At 36.5% G+C, this 17,960-nt stretch overlaps 1 protein-coding gene across 2 annotated transcripts; it reads left to right on the top strand.

The window, feature by feature from the left end:
• Positions 1-1,345: 1,345 nt before the first annotated feature.
• TUBE1 (tubulin epsilon 1) lies at positions 1,346-17,619 on the top strand. 2 transcript variants are annotated; one of them, XM_024551820.3, is made up of 12 exons: positions 1,346-1,479; positions 1,580-1,653; positions 2,226-2,278; positions 4,273-4,330; positions 7,234-7,349; positions 8,609-8,730; positions 12,194-12,381; positions 12,583-12,758; positions 13,547-13,687; positions 15,249-15,389; positions 16,299-16,473; positions 16,821-17,619. In XM_024551820.3, exons 1-12 carry the CDS (start codon positions 1,455-1,457, stop codon positions 16,977-16,979), a joined length of 1,428 nt encoding a protein of 475 aa, XP_024407588.2. In that variant the 5' UTR covers positions 1,346-1,454; the 3' UTR covers positions 16,980-17,619. The 2 variants fall into 2 exon arrangements, with proteins under 2 accessions (XP_024407588.2, XP_053770183.1); XM_053914208.1 differs by lacking the exons at positions 1,346-1,479; positions 1,580-1,653; positions 2,226-2,278 and adding an exon at positions 2,299-3,247.
• The last annotated feature ends 341 nt before the right edge of the window (positions 17,620-17,960 follow it).

The raw sequence follows: 17,960 nt of genomic DNA, 5'->3' as shown, positions 1-17,960 counted from the left end.
GCTCTGCAGAGGCCAAAATACCAGAGAAGATGGAACCGTAGTTCACCAACTCACACTTACAGACATCACTCTGTAACCAAACTGCAAATTGTGGAAGCCCCAGACTTTGGGATTTCAACATCAAGACTTAAAGTGACACGTTGGAGGTGCCGGATTGTACCTCCACCGCTGACTCCACTGACTTCACTAAAAAGTAGCTAAGAGTAAAACCCAGCTATTGCAAAAAATTGATTAAAAGTTGCCTATTGATCACAAAAGATTTAAGTACTAAGGTGAAAAGCATCCAAATATAAATGTACGAAAGCCTCAACACCATGAACCACCATTGCAACTTCAAACTTAACAGCTATCAGAAAAACATGGTAACAACTATTATTTGTCCTGATGGAGAAGTAAGGTGTTCCTAATACTACATATTAATAGCACATATACTTTAATTTTTTTTTTTAATGAAGAAGACTTCCTAGAATTTTATAGCTCCTCAGAATTTTTGTGGAAAATATTAATTTCATTTTTTAAATGATTGAGTTCTTAATTGAAATCTCATCTAAGTTGATCGATACGGGTTTACAGTATTCAATGTTTGACAATTTTAAGAAGTTAGTAATGCCTTATTTTTCGATCTTCCTCCTTTCTCCCATCTAAGCACTATATATGAATCAAATGCCTAGTTTTAATTTCATCTCTCTGAAGAGCCTTCTAGTGACTCATTTACATCCTCATCCACTGAATCCTACTGCATTTAGCACCACACAATATTTTAAGTCACAATTACTTGATTTTTTCGGGTGTATCTTCAATTAGATTGTAAGTTTCTTGGAATCTATGTCTTAATTTCTTTTGAATCCCCCCGAGGGCCTGTACTTTAATGTTGGAAATCTACAGCTTCGACAAACACTGATTGGGTCTCTAAAGCACCCTTTTGCCAAACCACCAGGTTTCGGTTGCGCCTTGCCACGCCTACTGGTCTGAGGTTTCTTTGTGCTCACCGACAATCTTCGTTTTCTATTAGAACAAAGGGCTTGTTGGACAAAGACGCTAACGCAGCGTCCCGAGGAAGCTGCGTGAACGGAATTTGACCCGCTGCCCAGGGTGTTGGGCCTGTAAACGAAGGCTAAACCTCTAAGGAGGGCCCACCAACAGTTTTAAAGACACTTGTTTTAAAATCCTACTCAAAGCTTAGTTACCCGCCAGTTACCCTAGCCTCGGGTGCTGCAGATGCTAAAAGATGTTGACAGGGCAGCGAAGAGCTAAGGTCCGAGGCCCCGTCGCTATAGTAACAGCCAGACGCAGGCGCACTTGGCGGCCTTCGAGAAAACCTAGAGAAAATCGTAGCGACGGCAGCGACTTGCGGCAGCAGAGTGACTTACGGCTGCCCCGCCCCCCGGAAAGCGCCGTGGGCGGGCCGGGGAAATACGAAGGGCTGCGCGGGCTCCCGCGGGCTGTCCCGCGGTATGACCCAGTCGGTGGTCTTACAGGGTAAGCTGCGCCGGGAGGGTGAGGGCCCAGCCGGCGCTGCGCCCAGGGGCCTTGTTAGCCGCCTAATGTCTGTCCCTTTTCTTCCTCTCCGGGGTCGCAGTCGGCCAGTGCGGAAACCAGATCGGCTGCTGTTTCTGGGACTTGGCGCTGAGGGAGCACGCCGCGGTCAACCAGGTACCCGCCCTGCCTCCGGACAGCCCCCTCGCCTATCGCGGCGAGGTTTACTCTATTGAGCTTTGACCTGACGGATATTCGTTGTATCGGATCTTATCAGCAAAGAGCAAACGTTTTTAAACGTATATTGTCGTTAGACACGTAATAGATTGAACTGGCCAGAGACGTTTCCCCGATTCTCAGGGTCTCATCTTTATCAGCATTCTTGTGAAGATCAATGAGATAGTATATGTGAAAGTACAATACTTTGTAAATAGTTTACGCGTGGTATTCCTTGACTTAACCAATCGGCTTTTAAAATGATCACCAAGAATTCGGAGGAAGCTCTCATTTGATCCTGCAGTCCTATGAGGACTTCAGCACCCTTCCTTGAATTTAAGTCATAGATCTCAGGGCGTTTACTCTTCTCTAGATCGGAAGAGTCAGGCTAAGCATTTTATGATAACTTGTTTTTACTTATCATAGCCACCCACCAGCCTTTACAGAACTGTGGCGTTATTAAATTGAAAGGACTTCATTTGGGAAAGAGGCAAAACTTAATCAAATGCTGTAAATATTTTCTTTCTTTTTAGAAAGGAATTTATGATGAGGCAATAAGCAGCTTCTTTAGAAATGTGGATACCAGGTAAGTTGGGGTTAGTGTCCGTCGGTGTTCCATGGCATATTGGTGAGCTGGGAGAATTTCTAAAACATGCAGTAACTGACTGTTTAGTCAGGGGCACTGACCTCTTTTCCCTTAAGTTATCAAATGAAAAAAATGACAACAGCCAACACAGCATAACCACCTGGTGTGAGTGAATCAAAATCATACCTACTCCTTTTTGCCCAATCAGCAGAAAACACATTTTTCGTGTGCACAGAATTTTAGTAATTAGTTTAAGTGCCATGAGATGAAAAAACTTGAAAATCGCTGACATAGCACAATGATACTTTTCATGTCCACAGACTGGGCAAGAATTCTTCAAAGGACAATAAAAACAGTTGATAACTGTAAAGTTGCCTGGCTTTTTTGTTTGCTTTTCTCATTAAAATCATATTTATCATTCTCATATCATTAATATTCTTATATCATTCTTCAGAGCAGGACAGCAGGTTTTCTTTTAAGACTATATTAAGTAACGAAAAGAAGCTTTAGTGTGCCTTCTTTTAACTTGACCTGTAAATAAAGTTTCACTTAAAAGGAGTGCTGAAAAATGCTCCTAGGGTATCTTATTACCTTGTTAATGCATCCAGTAATGGCTAACTTTTGAAAGAAAAATATATTGTTTACATTTATGTTATTTGTGGTCAGGAATATTGGCTCTATGAATAGAATGTGTTGAAAGGGAGAAAACTGTCAAATTACTTTTGTTTATTTAATAAAGGGTACATGTAATTATGTCTCTATCTGAGAGTAATTTGATGTTCAAGGTTTGTTCATAAGCTTTTTTTTTTTAATCCTTACCCGAGGATATGTTTATTGATTTTAGAGAGAGAGGAAGGGAGAGAGAAAGAGAGAATAATATCGATGTGAGAGCAACATTGATGGGAGAGAGAAACATTGATCAGTTGCCTCCTGTATATGCCCTGACCAGGGATTGAACTCACAACCTAGGTATGTGCCCTGACTGGGGATCAAACCTGCAACCTTTTGGTGTACAGGAAGATGCTCCAGCTGACTGAGCCACCTGGCCAGGGCTGTTCATAAGCTTTTAATCTTAAATTTTTAAGTTCATGCGTCTTCAAAATACTTAAAGCTAAACTGGTGGGCTTGAACTGAAAAATACCTATTTAGTATCTAATTTGAATTAGTTGGTTGGGTATTTGAGGAAGTTATCTCCAAGTTAGTCCTCAACTTGGTGAATTCCAGAGGCTTGAAAACTCAGAAACCTTGGTGACAACTTGAGTATGGGTCCAGTGCTGTCTAGTATAGGCAGATACACCAAAGTAAAGGCAGAAAGTCAATGTCACCAAGTCTGTCTCACAGTCTGTGTCACACCTACGCAACCCAGTCATTACAGTGTGAATGCAGGTAGTATATAAACAAATGGGGGTAGGTGTTGATACATGTTTAGTTATAACAGGAAACCTTGTTGATGTGGTTTAAGTGATAAAGGTATCCAGTTACTTCAGATACAAATGAATCAGGAAATTGGATGTTCTGGGTTTGGAGAAGTGCCTTAAAGACCAAGATACTATCGTTTCATTATTCATAGTGTGTTGACTTTTTGTCTTCATGTTTATTTTTTTTTTTATATTAAATGGCAGCCTCCAGTCTAGGAATCACATTCATGTTCATATTCGAGGTAGGAAAATGGAAGAATTGGCACCAACTGCATCTCCTTTTTATTAGAAAAGCTTCCCAAAATACCTCTCTCTTCTCTTATTAGCCAGAACTGAATTACAGGGGCAGCACTAACTACAAAGGAAGCCAGGGAAATAAGTACCTCACTTTTTAGCCTAATGGGAGGTAGGCAAGGGAGAAGACTTGGAATGGTGACTCCTGTGTTATCTTTTGTGTCTGTCTCACCTGGCCTGTAAGTGGCTTTATTATGTAAATGGAAGTCAGCTTTGTTTTACCTGATAGCACTAATGGCCATGGAAGATCTTATGATTTTTTTCTTATTTTTTATCTTTCAGAGTGGTTGGTGATGGTGGCAGTATTTCCAAGGGGAAAATTTGTTCTTTAAAAGCACGAGTAAGATATATATACTTGGCATCTTACATTGCATGTTTTCAAAATAACTATATTTCTGTAACAATCATGACAGTAAAATTTAATTTTAACTTCTCAAATTAAAAATACTTACTAAGCCACATTTAATATAATTAAGCAGACATTTGTGTCTACCTGAAACTTTAGGGGAAATATTTTGTGCTTAAAGTAAAAAAACACTGCATATTTACCCCTTTTTTTCCTAAGGCTTTCAGGAGAAATATGTCTAGATAAATGATGAAACCTTTCTTAACCCTTGCATTATTATGTACTAAGTACATAATAATGCAAGTTAACTTTTCATTTGCAAATAATGGAAGATTCATTTGCTCCTTTTACAAAGCATGGATTTGGCCACGTTAGACCTCCTGAACAAAAATATTTTGAGTCAGTAGCCCATACTAGTCCTAATCTCATTTCAACACCACTTCTTTTCAGTGATTGTTTGTCTACAACAGTCTGTTTTTTCCAGTTATTGATTAGTAACCTTTGACATTAACAAAAAAGAAAGGCAGTTCAGATGCTAAGGCAGTGATTGTGACTATAAGCATCAGACCTGGAGTGTTGGCTGAAAGAATGGAAGGCAGTGGTGTTGTGGTACCTGGGAACCATTTTCTATCTGACCTTTGATCTCCTTGGAAAACAAATTTAGGGCAGAGACCATCTGCTTGTAGGCTGTTAACATGATTAATCAACACTGGGTATACTCCGTGCCGTAAGCCGTGCTAACATCCCAGTCCAAATCTTAGACAGGAAAAGAAATGTTGACATTTCCTAGACTGCTCCCAATTTGAGCTCTTTCCCACCAGCACATCAGCAGGCAAGGTGGAGGACACACTATTGGAAAATAATAAATCAATGTGTTTCTGTAGGCTTTGATTTGTGCTAGAAGGTGCCCTTCCATTTCTCCCTGGGATCATTGGCGTTACATGGCTGTGATCACTGAAGAGCCTAGGCTTCAGAAGATAACTTGGTGGTTGGGCCCCTCCACTGTCTCGAGGATCTGAAGTTAACAGGCAAATACTCAGAACTCTATAAATCCTATGTTACAATTAAGGGAATGCTCAAATGCTAGAAGGCTATCACCAGGTGGCTCTGGAAGAAAATGATAAACATCAAATTCTGGAACAGTGGTGACACCAGACTTGCCATAGCTAAGCGAGGAACCCAGAGTAATTTCTCCTAATTTTAATTAATTTCCAAGGAAAGATCAGAAGACTTATGTACTATGTCAGGGTTTTAATGCTCAGTGACTGACAGTGGTAATGCTTTCAAAACTGACGTTGAGGTGCTTGAATGTCAGCCTGTTTTCTGTTTGCTGCTGCTGTTGCCAGGCTGCAGGTAATGGAGGGTATGGCCTGAATATGTTTAATCTCAGTCACCATTTCAGAGACAGTAACTGAAGACAGTTTTTCTTCAGACCCATAAAAAATCTTTAATCTTCCACATATTCTTAAAAATCCCCAAAATGACCAGTAAATAACCCTGTACTGCCTTGTCTATGTAGAGCATATATATATTTATTGCTGTATGTAAAGGAGCACATTTATAAACAATTTTAGAGTCTTTCTAATAGACTGTGTCAAATAGTATTATACAATTAAAATACAATGTTTCTAATATACTGTGTAATACTATTTTAATTGCCAGGTTGCAATAACATAATTAACTACATCAGTAATTGAATTCATAAATTGTAACTCTCCTGGAGTCAGTACTCTAGAAATATCAAACTTGACTCTCTTTAGTAAGATGGTAGAGCATACAGTTCAGTGGTTAAGAGTCAGTATTCTACAGCCAGGCCAGCCAGGTTTGAATCTCAGCTCTACCACTTAGTAGCTGGGTGATCATAGCCAAGTTATTAACTTTTCTAGGCCTCAGTTTCCTCAATGTGTAAAGTATGAATAGTCGTAGTGCCTATACATAGGGTTGTGGGGGTTAGATAGGGTGGTACATGTAAGTACTTAGGATAGTGGCATATGTAGTAAGTGCTTAACATTAATGATCACAAGAGCTAAAAAAGCCCAGAAACCAAGCACTTTTCTCTGTTACAGTGAATCAGAGTGTTAATAGCTTTATTGTATACCCTAAGATTATTTCAGAATGTGTTTTTCAGCTTTACTCTATTCACTTAACTTGCGTCCCCTCACTGTAGAAAATACGGGAAGTAAAGCACAAGACAGTGGGGGCACAGGGTGTATAATCCCCCTGCCAAGCTATCCCTGCTTACATTTGGCTGTATTTCCTTCTAGCCTTGTTTGATTCTCTCCATAGTTAATCCTCTGTTTTATATTCTGGTGTTCCCTAGTAATGGAGGTTCTCTCCTGTGTCAGTAAAGTCTGTGGTAATGAATTAGATTGTGAGTTACTTGGGGGAAGACCCTGTAGTCATCATCGACATCTACCTAGTGCTTTGGCTTTGCACATTTACTGGCTTGAATTGGACAGTTTTTGTGATTCGAGCAGCATGGTTGCTCCCAGTGAGCAAATGCATTAATATGCCCTCCATTGAGAATTTTCTCTGGTTAAGGTTACCTCATAGATTTCTGAGACTGTTCTCAAGAATTTACAGTCACATAGGCACATGAATAAAAGAATAGTTATAAAATCAGTTGAGAGGATTTTTCAGTTCCTTTTTTTCCCCCTTGGTAATTTGGAGTAGGGTAAGAGTTTTGAATCTATCTTTTACTGGATTTCACCTTTAAGCAGAGTGAAATTACTTTTTAATTTTTATATCAGATTCTACATAAAGATTTAAATAAAGATGTGATTAAGCTTAAATTATAAAAAGAACAATGCAGCTTTTAGCTCATGAGTTATTTTCATTTACAGAGTGACTAACTCTAAAGAAGAATGTGATGATTTAACTTTATTTCTGTTCCTCAGGCTGTCTTGATTGACATGGAGGAAGGGGTAGTAAACGAAATTCTGCAGGGACCTTTGAGAGATGTATTTGATAGCAAGCAGCTCATCACGGATATTTCTGGCTCAGGGAATAATTGGTGAGCGTATGCTAACATTAAAATTAACAATATATCCTTTACTCTCAGGTTCTACTGACGTGAAATCAAAATGCAACTGGCCATACCTAACTCTAGGCCTTTCAGCCATTAACTTTTCCTTAATAAATGGTAGTGTTTCAGAATTTTTGGAAGCCCCCTATATCTTGTTCTTTCTCATTTTTTTTAAGAAAAAGGTGAATCATGAAAAATTAATTTGCTAAATTCCCTCATTGTCAATTGAATCTTGCATAATACTAAAAAGTGAAAAGTTTTAAGTAGTTTTATAAACTGTTCACTTACCTACATTATTTGACTCTCAAGTTCTCCAGTTGGTCAGATTCAATAGAATTGTTACAGAGATGCCAGCCAGACCCGTGTCCCAGCATTCAAGTTTAGCCTGAGGCTCTGTTTGGTCCTTCAATTACAATGGTCGCACCTCCGTAATGGGAAAAAGCTCCAACAATGATCATTTAAAATTTTACATTGAGACTGTTTTTTAAAAATTCAATAGTTCCTCGCTGTTTGTAAACTAATACTTACTATTTTATTAGTAACTATTTGCAGTCTGTCCCTCGAATTCATAATGTGTAGTAATACATAATTTTACTGAAGCGTGGATTTGAATCGTGTGTTCTGGGAGAGTCATTTGGGGAAAACCAGTCACTGAATAAGTGAGTCCACCTGACCACCCACCTGGCTTTTCTCTGATTGTTGAATAACTTATTCTGTAACTTTTGAGTTACTCCTGACTGCACGTTGCGAGAAAAGCACGCTTATTTTTGAGTTCATCTTAGTGATACTTGCAAATTCGGGCAGGTAAAGGGCTTGCCTCGTGAATATCAGTTTTCGACTGTGTGCCATTTCATCTGGTAATAATATGATGTGACCAGTGTTTTTCTCCTTCTAAACCAAAGTAGTTTGAAATGTTTTGTCTTTCTGCTGACCATGTCATGACCACATTCTGCCTTTTATATATAAGTCACTGCAATTATAGTTCTTTAAATGGAAATGAGAAAAACTGTAACTAAAACCTTTGTTGTAATTATTAAGAAAAAAACTGAGAAATTTAGAAAACCATAGTTTACTATCCATTGATAATGGTCTATCTTATCAGGATATCTGAGGATTACACACATATTTGCTAAATTTTCTACCTAGTGTCTTTGAGATAGCATGATTTGTTGATATGAATCAGGAATCAGAAATAAAATCTTGAAATAATGCAAGGAATTTCTTCAAGTCTACATTCTCTCCTTCAGGGCTGTGGGGCACAAGGGTTTTGGCCGTCTTTATCAAGAACAGATTTTAGAGAAACTCCGAAAGTCGGCAGAGCACTGTGATTGTTTGCAGTGTTTCTTCGTAATACATTCCATGGGAGGAGGTAAAGCTATTCATTCAGTTGCCTGTAACAATGTGAAAGTGCAGTTGGGAATTCATTTGTAAACCTAAGTCTTGTCTTCCGTCGCATGCCTGATAAAGACAGAACTATTAAGAGCGTGTGTGTTTATGAATGTATGTACATAACAGCTTTTTATCTTAATCTATCAAAGTGTGTCCACTAGTACCCTTTAAGAAAAATAAACCCTTATAAGATTTAATAGAAAAAAGTCAGTAGAATGGAATCTGAAATTTTTCTTCTGCCTTTACTTTATTTTATAAATTTCCAGCTACATTTCAGTACAGATGAGCTTTCTGGGAATGCTGACTTTCTCCTAAGAGTTTGCTTGTGAATTCTTTATCCCAACCAGAGCTAAGTATTTCTGGCATATTCACAGGGATGCTTGCAAAAGACTGTCCTTTCTAGAACTACCTACAAAACTTTGTTGTGTTCAGTAAGTAAAAGAAATCATTTTAGTGAACTTTCAGTCAGTCCTCACGTGGTAACGAATCACCTTGGCCTACAACAAATGGCCTGCATGGCCCACTTTCCCCGAGGGACCCTGAACCGAGCAAGTGAAGTCTTTTGCTTCCCTGTTCCATGAAATAGAAGCAGATCGTAATCTGCTAATTTCATAATAGGATTAGGTGATTTTAAAAGAAAAATTTGCCATGTTTTTCCTTCAAGCTGAGATTAAGATTTTATATTGAGCAGGTTACATACAGTTGGCTTTTTATACATATCTACTATTCGTTGTGATCCATTTGACGATTAAAGTCACAATTGCTATGTAACCATGCCTATAGAAGACCATCATAATCATTAAATTAAGAATCAAATGTTTGTGTACTACTATAATTAACATGCAAGTTTGAGTAAGTTTTTTAAAAAAACAGTTTGAATTATAGTTCATTGTGGTGCCTTTTTAATCCCTCTGTTACTCAAAATCTCAGAATACTATAACTCATAATTCACTGAAAATGACATAATTTAAATAATACTGAGGGTTAGAAATGAAGGTCTCCTTTCCCACGTCACTCCCTAGTGTCTCTCCACACAGGTTATTAAGCTGACAATGTCATCCTTCCAGATTATTTCTATGACTATTAATAGTATGTGTGTGCTGTGTTTTTACATAAACAAGATTATGTAATATGTATTATTCTGTAATTTTTTCACTTTATATTTTCCCAAATATAAATCTTTCATTATCAGCTGTCTCATAGAATTCAATTGCATAAATAGGTACTAATTGTTAAAGTCAGTCCTCACTGATGAGTGTTCATTTGTTTATGGTGTTTGGTTATCACAAACAATCCCCAGTGAACAACTGGTACATGCATCTCTGTTCATTTGTGCCACTATAGCTGTGGGCAGTATTCCTAGAAAGGAACGTGAGATCAAAGAATATGTACATTTTAAATTTTGAGTGATTACTAAATATCTTCTTACATTATTGCACCAATCCATGTTATTAGCAACAATTTATAAAAGTTTACTTCCCCACACTTATCACCATCACAAAGTATTAGGAGACATAAATCTAATATGTTCAAAATTATATTGTTTTAAATTGCATTCCTTTAATTAGAAGGTAGGTTGAGCATCTATTTTCCATTTGGTTTATCTTGAGTTAGATATTTACTTAGCCCATTTTTTTAGTGCATTCCTATTTTTTTGGTTATTGATTTTCGAGGCCTCTTTATTAAAGAAATTTAGTCCTCCATCATATGTGTTGAAGACTTTTCAAAACTTAAATAAGTTTTGCTAATTTTTCATGGAATCAAAATTGTCTTTTCTATAATGGCTTTGGTTTTGTGTAATGCTTAGAAATTCCTTCTCATTAAAGATTAAACAAAAAATCCCCCTCACTTGCATCTAGTATTTTTAACACCATAGAATCTTATTACTTATCTATATGGGTTAGAGCATTGGCTTTTGAACTTCTTTTTAATCAGAACAGCATGAAATATATTTTACATCACAACCAAACATACACACACAAACATACACAAACAGAGGACTCAGAAAACATTACCACCTACACTACATGCAACACGTTGGTACTTCTACTGTTATATTTAAGGCAGCAAAATAGTGGTCCTAACTTAGTAAATTAGTTTCATCAGCCACTATTAGTTCCCAACCCATAGTGTGAAAAACGTCAGCTTAGAACACTCCAATTTTACCTCTTTAAAGTTCTTAAAAATTTCTGAATTTATTTAAATGTAACTATGTGTCAGAAAGTTATCTGAAAGGGATTCCTAGAGTTTCTGCTTTTAAATAAATAGTAAAAAAAAAAAAAAAAAGTTTCCTACTTGAAAATATTGTAAATTCAAGGTAGTAATGCTCAATTTTAAACAATTTTAACTTAGTGTTTAAGTTGGTTAAACTGTTCTTCATCATTAACTTTTTTGAGGTCTGTCCAGAAAGTATCCATCTGTGTTTATGGAAAATAGAGGCATTTACTGAAAAAGATACAAGAAACATTGTGTATAGGACAATGACGACTCTGTGCCCTTCAAAGTAAACACCTTAGGACCTCACATGGTTCTCCCAGTCGCCATCAGCTGCCCCCTCATACTTTCCTGAATCTCATCAATGGTCTGAAATCTTTTCCCTTTCGAAGGTGATTTTAGTTTGGGGAAAAGCCAGAAGTCGCAGGGCGCCCAATCTGGGGTGTAGAGGGACCAAGTCACCTGGGTGATTTGATGTTTCTCCAAAAACTCCGCACGAGACATGATGCATGAGCAGGCACATTGTCATAATGAAGCTGCCAATCAGCAGTTGCCCATAGCTGTGGCCTTCTGAATCATCCAAATAGTTTCCATGAAGGAATGTTCAAGCTTAAATCAAAATTTGATGCACATTTGTTGCTCTCCTTGCTTACTCATTTTGAATGTGACAGCCACACAGTACACATGCTCACTCAATGCTGTCTACCACCCCCACTGACTAGTGTGGTGAAGTCATTGCTCACACATGCTCATTCCAGTCCACCCTCCTTGGCTGTCAGGTTATATCAGTGTTGTGCAAACTGTTCTTGTTACATTAACAATGGCTGAACTTTTTCTGGACAGACCAAAATGTTATGATAGTTTTCGTGTTTTTAAGTTGCCTAATATCAAGTGTAGGCTGAATGCTGTTTCAGTTGAACTTTTTATCCTTCATTCAGTTCTTTTGGCATCACAGAGATATAACTTAACTGTGAGAACAAGTGAAATACAGAAAGCCCTCCCAACCTCACAGCAAAAATCACAGATTGAATTCAGAACTTTTAAGTCTCACTACCCATGTTGTCTTCATTTCCTTATTTGAATTTAGATGAGTTAGTATATAATCACAGGAGTAAGTTGAAAATTAAAAGTTCTTAATATGTATTTCTACAAAAAAATTAAATTCCAAGTTCCTCACAATTATATTCTGAACAATTGATGCTGTTTTCTTTTTGAAATTCAACCCTCAGGAACAGGATCTGGACTTGGCACATTTCTTTTAAAGGTGCTCGAAGACGAATTCCCAGAAGTATACAGATTTGTCACTTCAATTTATCCTTCTGGTGAGGATGACGTCATAACTTCACCTTATAATAGCATCTTGGCAATGAAGGAACTCAATGAGCATGCCGACTGTGTGTTGCCTATTGACAACCAAGTAAGAAGTGACACTGTAATTTATGGACGTATGTATATACACTCCTGCCTGTGTTATGCTTGTGTGTTTATATGAAACATTCTTCACTTTTCAGCTTTCCCATCTAAGAAAAAAATAAGTCTAAATCCTTTTACTTTCTCTTCTTTCCTTCCTATATCCACTCTTCTTAATAGCTTCTCTCCAATATTTTTCTTTTAAAAGTCTTTATTTGACATCATTAGCAAAATTGACCTCATGGTGAATTCTGGAAAGCTGGGTACAACTGTAAAGCCAAAGAGTCTGGTGACTTCAAGTGCTGGGTCTTTTAAAAAGCGGCAGGAAAAGCCCTTTGATGCCATGAACAACATCGTGGCAAATTTGCTGCTCAACCTAACAAGGTAACCTAACGATGGTGTTCACTGTGCATTTGAGGACGTTGGCAATAGCATTTTGTATTTAGTTATTCTAAGTTGTCAGATTCTTTCATTTATATTTTGTCTACTGGTTTCAAATCTTACCAGTATTTTTAGTGATAGACCAGCATTTTAATTTCTATTACTCCAAAGGAGCATTTCCCCAGATATATTCCATGGGATGTTAATAGGTGTTAATATAATAAAAGGTTTTATCATAGATACACTTGAGAAACACTTGGTTAGACAAAAGTAAACTTTTTTTTTTTACTGTGAAATGTCTTAATCTATAAAACCAATTAATCTCTAACTCCTCATTCGCTGATCCACAATATTTCCATGTCTTTGATCTAAAAGATTACTTTGGCATTATTATATTCCAAATTATAGAGCTTTTTAAGCAGATGCCTGAGGAATTTAGTAAAGATTACGGACTAAATAAATAATTTTGACCTGTATGTGTTTAACTCAGTCTATAGTCTGTTTTCAGTATTTTTATATATGTAATGCGCAACTGTAATACTGTGTTGGTTATGCTTCAGATAAGCCAGAAATAAGAGTTACTATAGAAGTTGTATTATACTTTAATTATATTTATACATCATGTTCATGATACTAAATTTCACTAATATGGGGGGAAGAATATATGTTCTCTACTGAAGGACAGGGTATGAAAGTATTTAAGAACATGCCTGCTGAATAAATCAAGCTACATTTAAAGTGTGTAACTGTACAATTAAATTCCTTCTCATGCTTTACTGTTAATTTTTTAGCTCTGCAAGGTTTGAAGGATCCCTTAATATGGACCTTAATGAAATCAGCATGAATTTAGTTCCTTTTCCTCAGCTGCATTATCTTGTGTCAAGCCTAACACCTCTGTATACACTGGCAGATGTTAACATTCCTCCTCGAAGGTGAGCTGTAGTAACTTTATTTCAGTTACCTGAGAACTTGAATTACCTATTAAAAAAAATTAAGAGAAGAGTTTATAATAACTCCTTCTTCATATCATTTTCTTTATGAGAAATATATAAAATATAGTTGATAACAGCCATTTTTCCATTATATGAATGCTTCTTTATTTAGAAGTCATTGTTTAAAAAACATCAATATTAAACTGTTTGAAATTAAATCTAATAATTAAATGTTTAAGCTTATGAAAATTAATAAATATATAAGATTTAAGGGCTTTGAAGTTCGACATACTTAAGTCTGAATCCACTTCTCTCGCTAGTAGCAAGTTTGCCAGGGTTTTTCAGTTTTTCTCATCTGTAAAAATGGGAGTCGGAGCAGAGCACCCGCCTCATACACCTGTTAGGTGTATTGAATAATGTTAGTTCTGTACCTAGTTCATTTTTAGCAAATGAAAACAATAAGTATGTGAGTATATTTTTTTTGAAATTTCATATTTCTAATCTAAATAAAGGTAAATAGCCCAATAATTAAAATGCCTGCTTAATAGTTTTTTCTATTTTGTGACAAACAATGAATCGAGAATTAAATTTGACCACTTGTTGTTTGGCAGTTCTTAACCTTTTCTGGATTTCCTTGACTCCATAAAAATGCCAGAAAGCACATTCACACTGAAGTTTGAATACAATAGCAGAAGATTCATGAATGCCCCAAAGCTCACCGTCCCCTAAGGGTGTCCTCTAATCCTTCTTGCTGTAGGACAATCAGGATAGAATGGAATAGGAGACTTTCTGTGGGTGTACACTGCTGGGTCTCCGTACTTAGAATCGTGTCTGGTGTATAGTAGACATTCAGTAAATATCTGCTGAATGAATAGGTAGCATAGGGTGATTTCTGTAGCTCTTCTCAGACTTGGTGCAAATTCAGCACACTGAGCTCTGGCTAGAGATAACTAAGGATCCTAATCATATTTGTATTGACTTAAGTGGGGCCATGTTAAGGACCTGCAAGGCTATGTACTGTTAGATGTGAACTTGGTTGTCGCCCTTCTCTTCCCCTCTTTAACTCAAGGATTAAAGAATGAAGTTAAAAGACTTCATTCACTTAAAAGTTTCCCTGTTCAGGAACGCTACTGTAGAGTTCCGTCTTTGATAAGAGAGCCTAACATTGTCCTTTGATAGTTTCCTCTTGGTTATTCCTGACTAATTTATGATGTATTATACAGTGATAAAGTAATCTCTTAATATTGTAGGCTTTCAATTAGTTTTGATAGTTGTGATAGAAGAATTAGATAAGCATACTGAAATAATAACGGCATAAGTTTCCGAAATCAGTACTTCACAGAGCTCACTATGATACAGTTAACATTTTGTAGCTGAAATCACCAATGTATTACAGAAGATTTTTATTCCAAAAAAAGATGTTATAAGACTTCCTCTGTTTTCATATTCCATAAAAGATTGCTGAGAAGATTATAGCACAAATGACCATCTTCCCATTTTATAGTTATACAGAGAAGAAAAACGTAATATTTTGTATAAATAGCACCTCTCATTGTTCCAGGTTGGATCAAATGTTTTCAGATGCCTTTAGTAAAGATCACCAGCTAATTCGGGCTGACCCCAAACATAGTCTCTACCTCGCCTGTGCGCTCATGGTTAGAGGAAACGTCCAGATTTCAGATCTTCGCAGAAATATTGAAAGGTTTGGTTTTATATATATATATATATTTTTTTTTTTTAAGATTTTATTTATTTATTTATTTATTTATTTAGAGGGGAAGGGAGGGAGAAAGAGAGGTAGAGAAGCATGGACGTGAGAGAGAAACACTGATCAGTTGCCTCTCTCACTAACCAGGGAGCAGGCCCACAACCCAGGCATGTGTCCTGACCAGGAACAGAACCCATGCCCTTTCACTTTGTGGGATGATGCCCACAAAGCAACTGAGCCATGCCAGCCAGGGCGATTTTATACTTTTCTCAAGATAATTAGTTACGGGTACTGCTTGTGACAGTCGTAGCATAGTAGCTAGGGTGGTCTGTTCTCAAATTCTAGCATTACCACTTAAGTAGAGTGTGAGTTTGAGCAAGCGACATAGCCTCTGTTAGCCTTATTTTCTTCAAATGTAAAATAAGCATAATAATAGTACAAAGTTGTTACTTACAAGTATTAAATCATATATGAGATGTTTTATTTCCTGAAAGTGTTAGAAAATTTAACTATTATGTTTATTACCATCACTACTACCACTCCACTTCTAAGTTTCTGTTTTACTGTTTTTTGACAGTCTATTTTTAGGAAAACTGCTCTGTTGAATTACAAAGTGAAGAAAATTATAATACCTTCATTTCTTTTCATCCCCAGATTTCCGTGTTAAGGAATATGTTTCTAGCTTTTTGAATTACCATCACAACTAATCGAATGCCCTCTTACTAAATGTCCCTTCGTTAACTGTCAGACTGTACCACAATACTGCTAATAGTGAGAAATAGATAACTTACGTGAGAAACTCATGGTGTCGGTAGTAGTGTCCTAGTTTAACTAATGTAGGCTGCTGTGACAGGGCAGGCATTTTTCGTACCTTATTTCTTACCTTCAGTTTTTGTATCTCAGATTAAAACCTTCTCTACAGTTCGTCTCCTGGAATCAAGAAGGCTGGAAGACCAGCCTGTGTTCAGTGCCACCCGTGGGCCATTACCATTCATTACTAGCTTTAGCAAATAACACGTGTGTGAAGCCTACCTTCATGGACCTGAGAGAGAGATTCATGAGGCTCTACAAGAAAAAGGTAATTATTTGTAACAGTATCTATTTGTTTTGACTATTTAAGCTATATTCCATTATATGTGTTCATTTTTAGTCTGTTTAAGATGCATTCCCAAGAATTAGGCCAGTACAGTCCGAGTTCTCCTAGCTGCTGTGTTCATTGTACTGATTGTAACTGAAGAGGATAGGCTTACCAAAGCTATCTGAATGAGGAGTCTCACGAGTTTATAGGGTTTGAGTTCTCCTTTCTCTTGGAAATCTGAGTGAACTATATATCATTTTAATAAAGAATGTTTACATTATAGGGTAGTCGTACATATTAAATTTCCTGGAAATAGTCAACATAATTCAGTTTTCTTAAATTCGTAGGCTCATCTTCATCACTATCTGCAAATCGAAGGGATGGAGGAAAGCTGTTTCTCAGAAGCCGTGTCATCGTTGTCAGGACTCATACAGGAGTACAACCAGCTGGATGCCATGAAAAGCACGCCGGTGGAAGACCTACCTAGGCTGAGCGTAGCTGTGTGAAACAGAGACCCAAGAGATGCTTTCGCTGTTTCTTAATTTCACATTGTTTTTTGGTCATCTTACCTGTTTCAGAATCTTTGTGATTCAGAAAGCCTGGTTTGTGTTTTTCCTATTAGGAAGTATTTTTCCTCTGAGAGAGATGTTTCATTTCATGACCAGTTGTTTACTACTGGGTGAAATTAGTAAAGTCCTAGTACCTTAACTTCAAATATTGTTTTCAGAAAATTCCCTTTTTCTAAAATTGAGAGAATAGAGTCCTTCAGTATTTTACTTTATTTATAATCTCATATTTAGGCATTTACACAATAAGAGTCATGGCTTCAATGAAAATTTGTACATATATATTTTTACATTTATTTATAATTTATGTTTTCATATTCTGTTTAAATTCTTCTCATTCTTTAAAAATAAGTACAGGGAGTTGAAGACCACAATATAAATATTTCTGTGTAATATCCACTAACTTCAGGGATAGGTTATTACAACTACTGAGGTTTTGTTTCTTCTTTGGATAATCTTGTTTGCATTGCACTCAAAAGAATCACAATTTACATTTTTTATATATATATTTTAAATTATTTTTAAGTAATGCTTTTTTATTAAGCTAGCTGCTTTTGTAATAATAAATGTCCTTGTTTTTAAACAATGCTACTTGTTATCATTGTTTGCTTGTTACTGTACAAACGCACATTATCAAGCTTGATATCTTTTCCAAACTTTACAGTAAATGGCTATCATAGTCTAGTGGAAAGTCTTCCAGTTACTGTAATCTCCAGTTTTAATCTTTAACATTTATTTATTTTTAATCACAGTTTATATTTCAAATCCATATGTGGATTTATCATTTCAGGAAGTAATTTTTAGGGACAAATTATTTTCAAGCTGAAATAATTTGTCGTGTGCTTTCTTCGGTGTTACGTTTTTTAAGTTCCTTTTATTTTAAAAGTAAGGGTACTGCTCTTGGTCTTTATCTTGGAAATT

This window comes from Desmodus rotundus, chromosome 11 (genome assembly GCF_022682495.2).
Source record: "Desmodus rotundus isolate HL8 chromosome 11, HLdesRot8A.1, whole genome shotgun sequence".
NCBI lineage: Eukaryota > Metazoa > Chordata > Mammalia > Chiroptera > Phyllostomidae > Desmodus > Desmodus rotundus.
Note: the sequence above shows the minus strand (reverse complement) of the source record. Positions and strands in the feature narration are given on the sequence as shown.